Here is a 16,693-nt window from a genome sequence, read left to right as displayed (position 1 = left end):
CCGGCAGAATTTGTGTGACTACAATTATCTATCTATAGTGAAAATTCAAGCTGAACGGTCCTGTGATTTCAAATTTTATTTCGATTTTTTTTACTTTTATCTAAACATACATATCTGAAGAACTAAGAAAGGAGTGCACACGGTTCTAGGGGTCATTTCGACCAGATATTCCTGAAGTTTGGTTTTTTCATTGATGATTGATGTTACAGTTCGGCTGAAAACGAATCCTTTGGTGGCTTGTTTTATTATCGATTCATTTTTTTTTTAGCCCTTTTATAATCTTCGATAAGCTCTTGTACGTGTTTTTGTGTAAATTTTTCAGTTCTTTAGACCGGCGACGGCTTGTAGGTTTCCGGGAACTTGATCGTCTGATGTCCGTGAACAAATAAATTTGGAAGCAGTCCTGCATTTGGAACGATGTTCAAGGCAAGGGTCAACGTCACATCCTGGTGGCCTCTGAAAAACAAAATCAAATTATCAGATCGAAAACCAAAAATCTTTTTTTAAGTTCGAAACTTACTTCATACCATTGCCATCGTCCCAGAAAAGTATGTACTTGGTGTTCATGTTCTTGAAGTCCAGCAGGGCATTTTCGCCTCGCAGGATCATTTTGTCCCACCTGATTGAGCTCGTTCTGTTCCGTCTGGTATTCGGCCGTCAGATACAGGAACAGCTCCAGTTCAACAACGTATTCAGGTTGGTTTTAAGATCGAACGTCAAGAAGCCCTTTTCTGGGAAGCGCTGAATCCGGAACGTTTTTGCTGGAATATTTAATTGAAAATCGAATCAACGAAATCGCTTACGTGGTCTAAATTTTCCAAACTATATCATGATACTGAGATTTCAATTCAAACTTACACTAGCACTTTGACGGCGTTAATCCGAGCCGGAGTTCGGTAATCGTTGAAGAAAGTTGACGTAAAGCACCAGAATGTCCTATCGATTGTGGTGTAAACAAAAACTCCAAAGCATGCTGTTAAAATTTTCGAATTAATCGTTAAAGCCTTATTCGTCAATATTATTTTGGCGCTAGTGTTCTGTCCCCAAAATTTCTCAGAAGCCGATAGTACCTGATTTTACCCACCTTTTGAAGCGTCCTTCAAGCGCGCTTCTACTCTCGAGAGTTTAAAACCAACTGTTCAAAGCCGACCCGTTTTTTTATTCTTTAAGCTGCCATACCTAGCGGACTTCCAGGAGCTCTTTTCTAACGGCCAGAAAATTCATTTTCACAATTTTGGTTTTTAATAAAATTCATTATTCTTAAAAAAAATCACTTATAAAATTGAGATATAAAGTAAGAATCAATCTATAGAAATGAATCATGGTGTCTTCTTTTGGACTTCAAAAAGAAAAAAAAACGGCATCTTTGAAAATATACCACATTATAGAAGAGACTCTCCTCACTATTCACTATTCATGAAAAAATCGATCTGAAGGTCTAAAAAAATTTAAGTTTTGAAGATTTGTAAACCAAATACACGAGCAAAATATTCAAGTTTTCGCTAAGTGTTTTTCTAATGAACTTCAAGTTTTGCATTTTTGAGCTTAGATATGCTAAGATTCTTTAAAAACATTTTAAAATCCTTAAAAATGGTTGCTTTATTTATCTGCTATATCGAAGAAAAGTTATGTTGTTATAATTAAGAACATCTTAAGATTATGAAATTTTATAGACGGATTGAAAGTTAGAAGAAATGAAAGATGGTGAAAGTGAGTGAGTAAATAGACTTTATTCAGAAGCATTATCATCACATACCGTAAAACGGGGTAACTTGATCACCGGGGTAAATTTAACCAACAACAAAAAAACAGCTCTCCTGATGATACCAAAAAGCATTTAGAAGCAAACGGGTTGTTTAATGTGAAAAAACAACTTTTTTTTCTTTGTAAACGACAGTTTTGGTGCTATTTTTATAGTCATTGAATGATAAATTTTTGGTATTTAAAAAATAAGGACATTTTCCAAGAGTAAGCCCGGTTTTGAACAAATGGATAAGGACCCTATCGAATCGTTAACTTAGCAGAAAAAATGAAAATGGGAATAGTGGGAGGGCCTAGGGGAATGTGTGAAGGTGAAATTTCATTTGTATTTTTAAGCTCAACTATTTAGCAATTATTATATTTTTTGCCCCTAAATGTAGGCTGTATCATAGTTATTTTTTTCGATTATTAATATTTTTAAAATAAAACATTAAAAATCATGGTTAAATTGATAAATAAGCATATGTAAATATAATTAAGGTGTTTTGTATCCTTTATGATCAAGAAACTTCGTTAAAACCGTCAGAATAGAGACTGATCAATGTCACCCCAAAGCATCAACATTCTGAACAGAGACGAAAACGATTTTTAAATCAAATTCAAAGTAGTCTAATAAATTTCTGCATCCATGTTTTACGTTCAAAGGAGTCCAGTACTGGTTTTAAAAATAAATAACATGCCACATTCCCCTTAACAGAAAAAAAATCGAAAAATATTGAAAAAAGTGATCAATCTTACCCCGGATTACGGTACCAATTTTTTCAGCCCTTCATGTAATTTTCTATCCGTCTTTATAATTTCATAAATTCCATTTTTACCGGTGAAGCCGATAAATTTAGTAACAAACACTAAATACGGTGAATTATTTCATGAGAACCTTCATAAATTCGATAAAAATGGTTTTGAATCATAAATTTTAGCAATAAGTTCGAATTTCAAAGAATAGTCGAAGAAATAACTGGTCAAACTCTAAAAAATTAACAAGAACATGGTAATAAAGCTCTATTCTCGATGATTATTCCTATCAAAGACAGAATATAGTTTTGAGTTGAGTGAAGTTAGTTACAATTTAATCATTCAACAATAAATTCCTGCTCCCTGGAAAAAACCATAAAACTGCTTTTCTAACTCGATTTTCAAGGATTGCAGAAATGTGACGAGGCTCTACGCAGTAATTTATTTTGAATTGAAAAATACAAAACTGAGTATTTGATAATTCTCAGCAGGCGGTCTGAAGTTAGCATTATTTCAGATTTACAGAGAAAGGAAATGTGCTTTTCAAATAAGAAAATCACACTAAAATAAGGATTTAAAGAAACGTTGTAATGTTTTTGAAAGTTTTTCAAATCTGCTGTTTTTTTACGGACAAATACGGAAAATTTTATCTTAAAACCTGGTAAAATCATGGAATTTGATTTCAAAATTATCAAAAAAAAATCCGATCAATATCCAGGTAAATTTGCCAAACCACGGATTTATTCAGTAAAAATCAAAAAGAGAACACTTGAATTTTTTTTATTTTTAGCATCAGCACACATCAGCAGATTTTAAATCGTATTTTAGACTTCCAAAAAGCTAGTCATGATTATTTGGATAAAACTTGCCATTAAAAATGAAAAATTAAGAAAGCTCAATTTGAGTTACATTTCACAAAAGAAGATAAAAAAAAGATCAAACTACATCTGGGCTTTTTTCAACGAAACCTGGGCGAACGATCCGGACCGGACTTACCTCAAATTGTATGTCAAATATCTGGGCAAATCCAGATAAACCCGGTCAATCTGGCAACCTAAGGGTTAAAATGAAAAATGTTTGTTTTCAAAATATTTTCATCAATATTGGAGATAACGTCGTTAAAAATTTTGTACATGATAGCTGGCAAATAACTTGAGCTTTTACTTTAAAAATTACTCCTCAGCAATATTCAGTTTTAATTTTAGAATTTTTGAATATATTAACATATATTTTGAATGTGTAACATATTAACATATAACCAAGTTCTTTTTCTGTCAATCTTTGAGCAAGGAAACGTGTTGTTTTCAAGAATCGGTTATTCCAATTTTTTAAACAGATACAGTCGTGGTTTTTATTCCTAAACTTGTTCATGATCATGGATCATGACAACCGTAGCTCAGATATTTCACGAAAGACAGTTTTTCACATGAGTGTAAGGCAAATTCTATCTTGTGAATAACATTTTTTATGATAGTACTCTTCCGCTACAACGAACGATAGCCAACCCTTAGAGGGGTAACCAGAACTTTTTCGAAAATCAATATTTTTAACACCCGGGTGGTTGAAAGGTCTCAAATAAATTATAGAGGAGAGTGGGGTATCGTGGGCCACTTTTAATATCTCAGATGTGTCTTGAGATAAAAATCTCAAACCAACTGTCATCGTCGTCGCTTTGCGTGAGCATATATTTCTTTATGTTGTTGACTTAAATACGCATCATATGCTTCTTTTATTTATCAAGCTTAAAAAATTAAAAAAATTTACTTACAAAATTAAAAAAACACCCGCTAATTTTATCAATGGGGAACCTAAGGTGCATAACAAAAAATATGCTCATACGCTTATGATGTTAGTTTTTTCATGATCTTTCACGCGGAAAAAGAATTTTTGATGAAACATCAATAAGTCACACAAACACAACCAATTTGCAAATCATAGCTTGTGGGGAATCATAGGCCACACATCTTGAAGCACCTATATTTTTTATTTTTATACACATTCAGAACTTAAAATACGTTTTTCCTATCTGCAAAGTTTTTTTTTATGCCAAATGAAGAGTTAGGTTTTGGAATCTATTCGATCATACACAGCTCTCTTTTTTATTTCATCATCTGAAATTGCTTTAAAAAAACGAAATGAATTAGGAAATTACAGTTTTGGGTCAACTCATAAACTTTGTATGTTATTTGGTCTTTTTGGATTTGGTGGCCCACGATTCCCCACCATTTTTCAAAATTAAAAAAATATTGCTTTTTTTCAAACAGTCAGAATTTGGGGAAAATAACTTATTAAAAATTAAAAAAAATAACCCTATGATACCTTGAAAATGTAGAAAACCATACCATTTTTTGTTTTCATTTTATCTTTTATAAAAAAGAAGTTATGGAACAACTTAAAAAGTGGCCCATGATTCCCCACTCTCCCATACTAATTATTCACAGTACAGCTATTTTGCATTAAAAGTTTTTTTTTTAAATAAGTCCTAGGAGTTGCCAATTTTTTTTTCATTAAACTTTAAAAAATATTGAGCTTTGTTATATAGCTCAGTTGGTTGGTCAATTGCCTCCTGAGATGATGTCTGTAAGTTCGGGCCAAAACGTAAACATCTAACACCATTGTTCCAGATAAGGCTTTTAATGACTGTTTCGCCAACTGCATATTTGATATGTGATGGAAATGCTTCTAAATAAATTCTACCCGCTCATTTTCACCATCTTTCATTTCATCTAACCCTCTATTCATCTATATAAACAATTTCATAATCTTTTGATGTCCCTATCAAAAAGGACATCACTTTTCACTACTAAGGCCGATAAATCATTTATTATATTTCATAACTTAAATCCAGTGATTAATGCTTTCAAAGTTGAAATCTAGATTTTACAAAATCAAATTAAAATGAATCCAGATCTTATTATTGTATGCGATTTTCACCAGTTTTCTGTTTTCAAACTGATGTTTAAATTTAAAATTTTAATTTTGAATAAAAAATCTATGTTATGAAACTGCGATTTGAATCCTAAATGAAATTTTTACATTGATATTGATTTTATAACTTAAATCTAAGCTAAATCTGAATACGATTGTTGTTCAAAGTCTGAATTCTGCATTTTGAACCCAAATTCAAAACCTGAATCTAAATTCCAGATAAGAAATCCTATGAATTTGAAACCAAAAAGTGAAATTTATATCAGAACCTTTAACAAGAAATCTATTATTTGATTCTGAATTTATGGTTTCCAATATAACTTTTTTTCTTATTGAACTTCAACTTCAACTTAGGACTCATGAAACTTTGTTATGTTTCAACTCTGCGTATTGATTGAGGATAAAAATTTCAGACCCAAATCTTAAAAATGGTTTGAATTTTTAATACTGAAACTAATCCAAACTGAAAATCAAGGACAATAAACTGGATACTAACTAGATATTTTTCCGCAAGTTTCGGGGTTGGACAAATCCAGGCAATGTTATCATAGAACCTTGCGAAATAAGGGCATATTGTTTCAAAGTTTTCCTCAAAATCCAGCCAATTTGCAGGAAAATTTCGTTTTTTTTTCGATTGAGATCAAGAGGAAAAATACGTGGAAAACTGTTTTTATTCGTTTGTTTTTATTTCGACAAAATTTATTTTTAAAATCATTTGAACGCAATATACAGAATTCTAAGGACTAAACTGCATTTTCGTTTGACTTTACATATAGAGTTAGAAAATCTGATCAAAATCCGCACAAAATGTTAAGCTTAGTGTTGGGGTTCAAAATTTGAGACTGAATTACTGCCAACAAGTGAGAACTTTTTTGAAAAACTGTTGAAGAATTGTAGTCCTGGAATGAAATTGTGAGGTTTTGGAGTTGAGATTGTTGCACTGTTGATACTCTTGTATCATTTCAGTTGTTCATCCAAATTTTTGAGTTTTTTAGTGAAAACTTGAACATTTTGCTGGTGTATTTTTTCGCAAATCTAAAAAAAAAAGTTGTTTATGACCCACCGGTCGATTCTTTTTCTGAATAGTACATTGGTTAGGGAAGAGTCTCCTGTATAATGTGACAAATTTTCACCGATTTTTTTTTCTTAAGATTGTTATCAAAAAGACACCGTGGCACAATGGGGCATATCACGCTTCGTGCTTGACAAAACCTCGTAACTTCTTTAAATCAGCCTATAGAGTTTTGATGTCTTCGGGTGAAATGTTCACGATAACAAAAGCTGTCTAATCGTTTGGTTGATGATATTCTAACTCAATACTTGAATTCATTTTTGGAAGGCACAAAATTTGAAATATACGTCGGTAAAATTCACCTTATCTTTATTATAATAACTCCAAAACGAAAAAACATATTCGCGAGAAAATGTCATCGGGTGGTTCCAACAATTTTTATCTTTAAGTTTTGTGTTCAAAATCACGTTTTTTCATTTAACTTTACGTCTTAATTTATCTAAAACGCATCAAAATTCATATTTCTTAAGAATAAATGATGAAATTTTTTTTCAAACTAAACAAACTCAAAAGTTTAGGAGATTGTACGATTTTCAAGGAATATTTAAAAATTCGGAATAAATTCGGATTTGAATAAAAGATAGGAATTGAAGAAAAAAATAATCGTAATAACCATACATACATGCTTTCGGCAACACTAACAACAAAATAGTTTTGTCGTGAAGATGTGTTTTATACGTATGTATACATCTGAAATAAGAAGCAGTGTTTATTTCAGTGATGATAGTTTCGAAGTTTTTTTTTTTAATGTTTTGTATCTTTAGTATCGGTAGTAAAATATGAGAATCATTGAACTTTTTTTTCGATTTATCTGTTTGAATGAATATCTAATAGTTTTTACCTATTAATTTATATTAATATACTTTACTAAAATAGTTTTATTTCTTTGTAATATTGTTAACAAAATACAATAAACAATTTCTGCTACGACCTTTTATTAGCCGTTATTCAGAGTCAAAGAAAAATAAAATTTCCCGCATTAAATTCAAGCTCATATGACTTAATATATGTGAATTCTTGCTATCGAAACTATTTTCAGTAGTACGAAAATTAAACATCGATCCTAGAGTAGTTATTAGACCGCTGCAAAAAATGCCTTTTCGCTTCCATATGTTTTTCCGATGCCTTTTGGGTCACCAAGCATCAGTGTAAAATTTGAAATGATCAAGCTGATTTTTGAGCAAGCGCAACGTGTTTCAGTTTTGTATGGAAATATTTATATTCTTCGTGATAAACTTTGATTTTATGTAAGAAAATACCAAGAACGCATGGATTACGATGTTTTCCATATAAAAATACATCCAAAAATGAATGAAATCGTCTGCTGGGCGATAATGAACCTCACCATTTTTGATCACGTTCATCGTTTTTGACGATACTTGGCCTGATATTAGTTGAAATATTTTTACATCTTTGTTTCAATTTTCAAGAATTTTTCAATGAAAATTGTTAAAAATACAGCCAATTTAGTAGATCAATTCTAAATTTCCCTTTTTTACGGGAAAAGCTGTACCTATGTTTCCCGTCATTCAAATCTTGTAGAGCGTTAGTTGGATAGTTGAACTAGATTGTGTGAAATTTTCTTTAAAAAAATATCAACCGAGAGAGAAATGACAGCTTGTCAAATTTGGAAGTGAGCAGCTTCACGCGATTTCATTCTTTTTTTATCGCTACTGTATGACTGAACATTATGTATGACTAACTCTTCCGCTCAATGAGCCTTTTAAAAAGATTACCTCGATTTGTGCAAAAAATTACAAGTTAGAAAAATAAGAAAAATACTTAAATATGGGTACTGATGAAGAATAAAGCTGTTCATAAACCTGTTTGCATTTAATGTTTGTTATTGTATATTGCCTTGGACTAGATTAGAAAAAAATTGAATGTTCACATTAGCTCCACAATAATATCCTATATTCACGCATAAAATGAATTCAGTTCTGTAAGGAAATTGATTTTTTGAGTAATTAAAGTAAAAAATTTATGGTATTTTTAAAGCTTATGGTTTTTTTTGTAAAGAATCCACACTAAACTGTAGGCTTTCATTCCAAGAACGAGTAACTAAGAAAAATGTTGAATTTCATGATAAACACAAAGAACATGCTTCACAAAAAGTTGAATAACTTCTTCATTAGCAAGTATTAGCAACTATTTTTAGTTTTACCATAATGTTGAAACTTAGTTCTTTATTTGAATATGTAACTCGACGCGGAATTTTGCTGAAAAACTATACTTTAAGATGTTTGAAATTGGTGAAAATCTGTGATTTTTTATGTTTAACTATTTCTGCTATAACTAGGACAATGTATTTTGTAAATTAAATATATTCAAAATGCATAAAATTGATAAAATTTCAAAAAATTTGATTATTTGGTTAACGTTTGTCTTGAACAGATTATTTTCTACAGAGCGAGAAAGATCTCTCTTATTATTTCCTCATTTTTCAAAAAAAAAATTTCCCTAACTATCCCTATTACGTAAGTTGCTCAAAATATCGAATACTTAAAAATCTTTTATAGATTTGAAATAGGCTTTCAATCTTCTTTCCAAAAATATATACATGAAAATTTTTATCCACGCGTGGTAAATAAGGATTACCAATTTCAGAATGCTGGAACAGTAAGAAATTGAGAGGAGTAACATGCATTAGAAGCGAAGCAGGTATTTTCTTTCATAACTAACTACCATAACGCTGTTGTTTGTATTGTACAAACTGCGAACATAAAATCCTTTTTTTTTATTATTATTGTTTTCCTTTATTTACATCATCGTTTTTTGTTTTGTGTTTTCCTTTGTCACGTGTCTTATTTCTTTAAACTTTTTTTTTTGTGAACTTTTTTTCATTGATTCTACTGACCGTTCATTTGAATGTTTATATGTAGATGTAGAGAGCTTGCCTATAACTTTCTAACGCGAACTTTTAAGCAATTATTGATTGTGTGTGTATGCTTTTCCTTCTGATTTGTTTATAATATTTTACACTAACGATGCAAGTGAGTGTTTGTTAGAGAGAGAGAGTGTGTGTTTTTTGTTTTTGGTTGGGAACCAAACTTTAACATTAGCTATCAATCTGATCGTGCTGTTTATTTGTTAAAAGTAAATTTATTTTTTCGAAAATTTCACCAATTTTTAAGGAAAACTTTAACTTTAGGTTTTCCATTGATTAGAAGTATTTTTCGCAAGAGGATTGTAGCGTGCAAACATTCCTATCGGGAAAAATCCTCCTCCAGCCTTTGAATTTATTATTAATGTGTTGAATTGGTAAAATTTTCAAGATTAACTGAAGAATCTTAAGGTAGAATTACTGAAGTTTTTTCAAGATCATTTCGAGAGAAGTTCGCGGCGTGATAAGAGTGAATCGCATAGGTATTTAGACATTTTCAGGTGCTGGAGACAATCGGAACAGACGCTCATAGTCCGCTAGTCTACTTGTGTGAGCGTGGGAGTCCAAGTCCTCCAAATCACGGCCAAGGCGGGGTGTGTAGAGTTCGTTTGCTGCCGGAGGAATCGAAAGATTGCATTAGATGGGCTTATAAATTAATGATGATTTATTGTATGATAATTTTCTGAGCATTCCCAAACAAGGACCAACCACAGCCGAAGACAGTCCAATCCTAAACAAACAGAAAAACATTTCCCGAGCCTAGATCTCGGATCCGTCATGCACAATCGATACAAAACAACCAAGCCCATAATCCATCATCAAACCAGATGCCATCATCATTTCCGTCGTCGTCCTCGATACACGCTTAGAAAAAATAACCCCATCGACCGAGCCGGGATTCTCCATTCCGAACTCCACCGAGATTTGTAGGAATCATAATCAGAAAAACCACCCAATGAGCCAATGACAAAAAATCCAGAGAACCAATACAGAGAGAGAGAGAGAGAGAGAGAGTAAAAAAAGGGATTATTCATTCAACATTCCAACAGATATTCACCTGCATCCTTCTTCATTCGGGGTACATTTACAACTGTTCACCTTTGATCTCGGAGGATGGCAAGTTGGCACGTTTGCCGAGCCGTGGTCCAAACCACATGCCACTGTTGGCCGCGCCCGGATTGCTGGACCGTTTCTGTTGCTGCGATGCTGCTGCAGCTCTCGAGGCGGCCATCAGATACTGGTAGGCACTTCCGGCGGAATTGGCATTGGCGAAGGGCAGGGACACCGGAGGATAACGGGCCGGTCCGCCGGAACGTCCTACCCGAGGAAACGGGACCAGACCCTGGCGTTTGGGTTTGTGCAGCGATTGGTAGTCATCTGGAAGGGAAAAAAATTGAGAAAGTTTTAAATACTACCTTACAAAATGGTAGCTTATAGGATAAATTATTCTTCATTGGAAGAAAAAACCGATTTGAAACAATTGCTGACATTTTTCTTGAATCGATACAAGTTGTAGTCGGCAAACACCATGTCTGAAGAATATAGCTTATTATGGCCTGACGTCATCGTAAAGCTATAAATCATGCTTCTCTCGCTCAAGGGTACCAAATTTATAGAAAAATATGTGATTTCACAATATTATAAACTAATTCTCGTCACAGATTTTAATTTTTTCCCATTTTTACAGAATTGACCAGTTCATTCAATTGGGGAAATAAAAAGGGAGGGAGGGGTCTTCCATACAATTTAATGCATTTTTCGATAACTTATCACGCAAATGAATCCAAATTTCACATAGGAAGGTATAAGGCTACGAGTCAAGACTCTACGATGTTCGAGATCCATCTGTCCTTAAACCAGGGGGATAAGCAGGGGGAGCGGTCTCCTTTTTGTACATTACTCGAGAAGAATTTTATAAAAAGCCAAATTTATCATGGAAGTATATTCGAGTCCGAGGAATGTTTTTTAATGTTTTGAGACCCTTCCCTCTCTCCAACGGGAAGAGGGGAAGAAGCAGGAATGTTGTCATACAATATTTTTGGACCACTCGACAACTTATTATTCAAATAATATAGAAAAGGGTATTTGAGTAGAATTTTTTTCTATGATTGTTCCTCCTTTCACTGTTTCGATAGGAAGGGGGAAAGAGAGCTCGCAATAATTTTTTTTAAGAACTCGAGTGCTTATCTAGCAAGTGATAGCAAGTTGGGAAATGTATTTCAATACAAGAAATATTTCCAAGATGATGTTGTTCCCCTCACGAGAAAGGAAAGAGAACAGAGGTGGCATACGTATGTTTTGATAAATTCAAGAGCACATCAATTTAATCAAATTTCACAGAATAGATTATAAGGGAACGAGAAATGATTCTATGGTTATTAAAAAACCTTTTTTAACTTCGCAGCGGGAGAAAATTTAGGCTTAAAGGTATTCCGCACATTTTTATTGTATAACTTGGGATTTTTCCCATCAAATGGAACCTAATTTGATAGAAAAAGCATTCGAGTACGAAAATGTTTCTATTTTTTGTGGAGAGATTCCATACTGTACAGGGCTGGGCAGGGGCGGTCCTAGAGCTGGCCCTTGGGGGGGGGGGGGGGGTGATTTTTTCAAATTTTCAAAATTCATTCAATAAAAAGGAACGTTAATATCTGGTGAAAAAAACAATGATTTGAGTAAATGAAAGGAGATGGAGGGGTTGCGGGGGAGGGGGTGTGGTGTTTGGGGGTGTGATGGAAAATTGTCGTTTGTTTTTTTTTTTCAATTTCTTAATATATAAAATCAGCACTTATGAAAATATACATTATGTAGAAAATACGATTATCAAAATCAGTTTCTGAAGTATGAAGCTTCTGCAACCAAATTTCATTTGTTTTGCTCATGAGTTTAAAGTTATCATACAAAATATTCAATTTTAATTGTACTTAAACGAATTAAATAGTCACAAATGCAACAAATAATTATAAAAAAGTGATTAGTTCTTTTTTATTCTTGATGTGGGAACTTACACATAATTCCAAATTTTTTAAATGATTTTGAATTAAAATAAAAAATTATGAAATGAAGGATAAATTCTGAAAGTTAATACTATTCTTTAGGGAACGATCTCAATCATTTGCAATTGAAATAGCAAAGCTTCCAGATTCAGAATACCAAACCTTAAGCTAAATTTAAACTTAAAATTTCAATATTTTCGGGTAGATGAGCTGGAAGCAGTATCGGCGACATAATTGGTGTAGATCTTGAAATCCAGTAGTGTTAGAAAAAAAATCACTAAAAGATTTTCCGACTGTTTAGCATGACAGATTGTCTTGTTGCCGAAAAAATTGTCGACTGATAACGGGATAGTTTTAATTCACAAAGAAAAAAAAACAGAAGGAAACTGATTTTGGAAGATTTTTGCGTCCCAAACTCGATTTTTATGTCAGATTTTTTCTCTCACTTCTTATTTTCTGGCGTTTAGTAATTTTAAAACACAGTATCATAGAGTGAAATTGATCAATGGTAATTTCTAAAGTAACTAACCTACATGAACAACAAAACATGTGTAAAATCTTTTCATTATCCTTTATTCATTCAACGATACAGATTGTAGGGAGGAATGCCACAAAGTGACAAATTCCCTTAAAAACAATACAGATTTTGTCTTGATAATCTTGTTCCGAAGATACAAAAATAAATTTTACATTTTTCTTTTGCTTTTGCTTACTTTTGCTAACATCACGAAAAGAAGGATTGTTTTATTAATTATTTGATACTGAAAATTTTGAACTTTTTCACAACTTTGTTGAACGTTAAAAAGCATTTTCACTTGTGCATTATCATAAAAATATCCAAGATAGATTTTGGTTCAAAATGTTTTTAAAATCCCCGTATTTTACGAAATGGGGGAAAATACTTACTTCTATATTTTTTTCTTTCAGAAGTCATGGTAAATTACCTACAGTCTTCATGGAAATTGATCATTAATTGATCATTTTGCTGAAAAGTGCACAATTTTTTTGAATGAATTTTTACCTTGTATTTCCAAAATTCATACCGGAAATAATAGCTTATAAAAAAACCAAATTTACATTTAGTGCTCCTAAATAAGTCGAAATCTGTTTTCAAATTCTTTGCATTTCGGAAAATGTGCATTTTCTTTCTTTGTGTTATTGTTTCGAATGTAGATTTTGGGTTCTGGAGATGGATTTGAATCTCTATCGCGAACACCAATTCCTTCATATTGAAACAATGTTTATAAATACTTTATTGTTCCTTTTTGGCTCTAAAACCCATAGGGAACGCAAAAGTTATAACGCGTTATCTCTTCTTTCGATTTATTTTTGGTGAAATCTCTCGCATTACAAGAAGAATTTAGAAATCTTAGGAAGAATTTTAAAATTTTAAACTCTTACTATGAATACTTTGCATTCGATTTCTGTTTAGCGGTACCGTAGCTTTGATCACCGGGGTAACTTTGACCAACAATAAATCTTTGCACATTTTCATAAATAACTCAGTCAATAGTTTGAATTTTTGAAAACTGTTTTCTACGTTTGATACCCTATTATTTCAGTATCAAATATTTGGTGTATTGTATGTATTTGTTTGTATTTGAAATTTTTTTTTCTAGACTAAGCCCGTATTGGACAAATGGATAGGAACCCTATCAAATGGTTCATTTTGGAGCAAAAATGAAAATGGAAAAAGTGGGAGGGCCTAGAGGAATGTGTGAAGGTTAAATTTGTATTTTTTAGCTCGAAGTATTTAGCAATTGTTTTTATGTTTGCCCCTGAATGTATGCACCATACTAGTTCTTTTTTCGATTATAAATGTTTTTAAAAGAAAACGTTAAAAAGCAAGGTAAAATTGATAAACTAGCATTTGTAAATATTATGAAGGTGCTTTGTATCATTTATGATCCAGAAAACTCGTTAAGACCGTCAAAATAGAGACTGATCAATGTCACTCCAAAGCATCAAATGCAAAAAAGAGAAGAAATCCATTTTTAAATCAAATTTAATGTAGTCAAATAAACTTCTGTAACCATGTTTTACGTTTATTGGAGTCCAGTACTGGATTTAAAAATGTGAAATATGTCACATTCCCTTTTACAGAAAAAATAATCGAAAAATATTGAAAAAATGTGATCAATATTACACCGGATTACGGTACTTTTTTTTTCATGGTCAACCGAAATATGAATGTTTGATGTGATACATTTCATACAAAATTTAATAAAATCGGATCTAAAATTTAAGTTTTTATTTTTGAATTTCATTAGACAGGTTAATCATTTTAAGTTTATAATTAATATTAGAATGATTGAATCTGAATATTTATTTGCAATAAGTCATAAGTGACTTGTAAACGCAAGTGAAAATAGCACTGCTTTAGATTTTAAAATAAAGTTAGCATTAGACATCTGATATGACTTTATAAAGTTTAAAAATTCTCAATGAAACAGCTGTAAAAAAAAGAGTTTAAGTGAAATTTTATTAGAATGAGTTGTCCTGATTCTGAATTGATAATTTTCCAATGATTTAGAAAATATTTTTAAATACAAAAAAAAACCTAATGGGGAACTTTCCGCTGCTCAAAACTTTATCAGAAATGAATTTCATGCGGCATCAACACTTGTTATTGATTACGATTGAGTTTGTCTAGTGAAATATTGGTAAAAGACCAAAAGATAGATTAGAAAGTTAGAATTGAAGTCATACATTTCTTAAGCTCCTACTGGAAAAAGGGTGCTGGCGATGAACTGCAATATGAATTTCTTACTTTAAAAGCAATTCACCACTTGAAACATGGTATTTTTTTTTCTTTTTTGATAGGAGTTTAACCCGTTAGGGTCATTCTTCCTCGATTCGATTGGTTGGTTAGCCCATTAGGGTCATGCTTCGTGGTAGCTCTCTATAATTGAAACATGGTAGAATATGGTAGATATTGATAAAAATTAAAGAAAATTTAAAGCCATAGGATTCCGTACGTTTAAAGTTCAATGTTTTTTTTTATTGTTTTCTGTTAAATCTGAGCAATAAAATGCATATTGAAGGCAATAAATGTATGACGACAGCAGAACAAATATTTCAAGTATTTCAGTCTTTCAACTATATTCACCAATTCACTTGACCCCCTTATATGATTTTAAAAAATTTCATTAAAATTCAAAACAAAACTGAGAATTAGGAAGCTCTGAATTTAAAGCAAATAAAAAATTTATTACGATTGCTCGTGTCAATTTAGGCATATGAGAGAAATTAGTGACAATAAAAAAAAGTTGTCCCTACATTTCATTAACAGCAAATTCAAAATCAACACTCTAAGTAACTCAACAAAAGCTATTAGGTATAATTCAGTCAAGGGAATTGTAAGTTACAGCTGCTTGAGTTTGATGAACCGATTTTTTCCAATATTGAGCAATATTTTAAGGGATAAATAACTTTTTTATTTCAAAAACACCCCCACGGAGTGGAAAATTTTGAAAATTTGAAAGCACATCTACTAAGAAAAGTTCCAAGTGTTTATAGAAATTCAAGCATTTGCGGGTATTTTGTAACCGTTTTTTCCGCTTGGGGGGCGTGATTACCCCGATCACCCCCCCCCCCCCCCCCCTTAGGACCACGCCTGTAGCTGGGACTGGCAGAGGTTTATTCGCAAAGTTTTTAAAACTTTTCGAGCAATTGAAACCATGTTTTACATGAGAGTTTTTTTTTTATTCAAGACCTCTCCTTGTTTCAGAGGAAAAACGGGAGGGAGGACAGTATATATGGCTTAAACACTTATCAAGCAATATAATGTTATTTGGTAAAGAAAAATGTTGTTATGGCAGTTCGTAGCTCCTCCCCTCATTGCAGAGAAGAAAGGAAAATAAAACGAGTTCTCTATATCAGATTTAAAACAATCATTGAAAAACAATTTCAGATCAAGTTTAAAAAAAGTCTTTCATGGGAATTTTACCTTCATTTTATCCTCATAATAATTTAATGTTAAAGCTCTCATCGTGAAGAAATTTGAAAAAATCATTTTTAATGTAATTAATTTCACACATTTTTTTTATTTTCTTATAATTAAAATTAATTTCTATTTGTCTGTCTGTCTGTCTATTCTCTAAAGACTCGGAAACTACTGAACCGACTTACTTGAAACTTTGCAGGTAATGAACCCACAGGCAAAATTAGGTTCCAATTATGGTTTAAGACCCTTCCCTCTCACTGGAGGGGAGGAAGGGTTCCTCTTAAAAAAAATACAAATGTTTGCATCTCTCGAAAACCGATTATGAAAGTTGAATCAATTTTGGCATGGACATTTGAAGTCATGAATGAAAG

At 32.1% G+C, this 16,693-nt stretch overlaps 1 protein-coding gene and 1 pseudogene across 3 annotated transcripts in view; both read right to left on the bottom strand.

Moving 5' to 3' along the window:
• Positions 1 to 140: 140 nt before the first annotated feature.
• Positions 141 to 7,860, bottom strand: LOC129759174 (signal peptidase complex subunit 3-like; annotated as a pseudogene).
• Positions 7,861 to 9,307: 1,447 nt separating this feature from the next.
• Positions 9,308 to 16,693, bottom strand: part of LOC129739034 (cardio acceleratory peptide 2b) — a 45,316-nt gene continuing 37,930 nt past the window's right edge. The window contains exons 3-4 of one of the 3 annotated variants that reach the window (XM_055730410.1): positions 10,479 to 10,757; positions 9,308 to 9,991 (exon numbers count right to left, since the gene is read on the bottom strand). In XM_055730410.1, coding sequence (XP_055586385.1) covers positions 9,867 to 9,991; positions 10,479 to 10,757 — 404 coding nt within the window. In that variant the 3' untranslated portion in view covers positions 9,308 to 9,866. The other 2 variants (XM_055730412.1, XM_055730411.1) reach the window with 2 other exon arrangements.

This window comes from Uranotaenia lowii, chromosome 1, assembly GCF_029784155.1.
Source record: "Uranotaenia lowii strain MFRU-FL chromosome 1, ASM2978415v1, whole genome shotgun sequence".
NCBI classification, from domain to species: domain Eukaryota; kingdom Metazoa; phylum Arthropoda; class Insecta; order Diptera; family Culicidae; genus Uranotaenia; species Uranotaenia lowii.
Note: the sequence above shows the minus strand (reverse complement) of the source record. Positions and strands in the feature narration are given on the sequence as shown.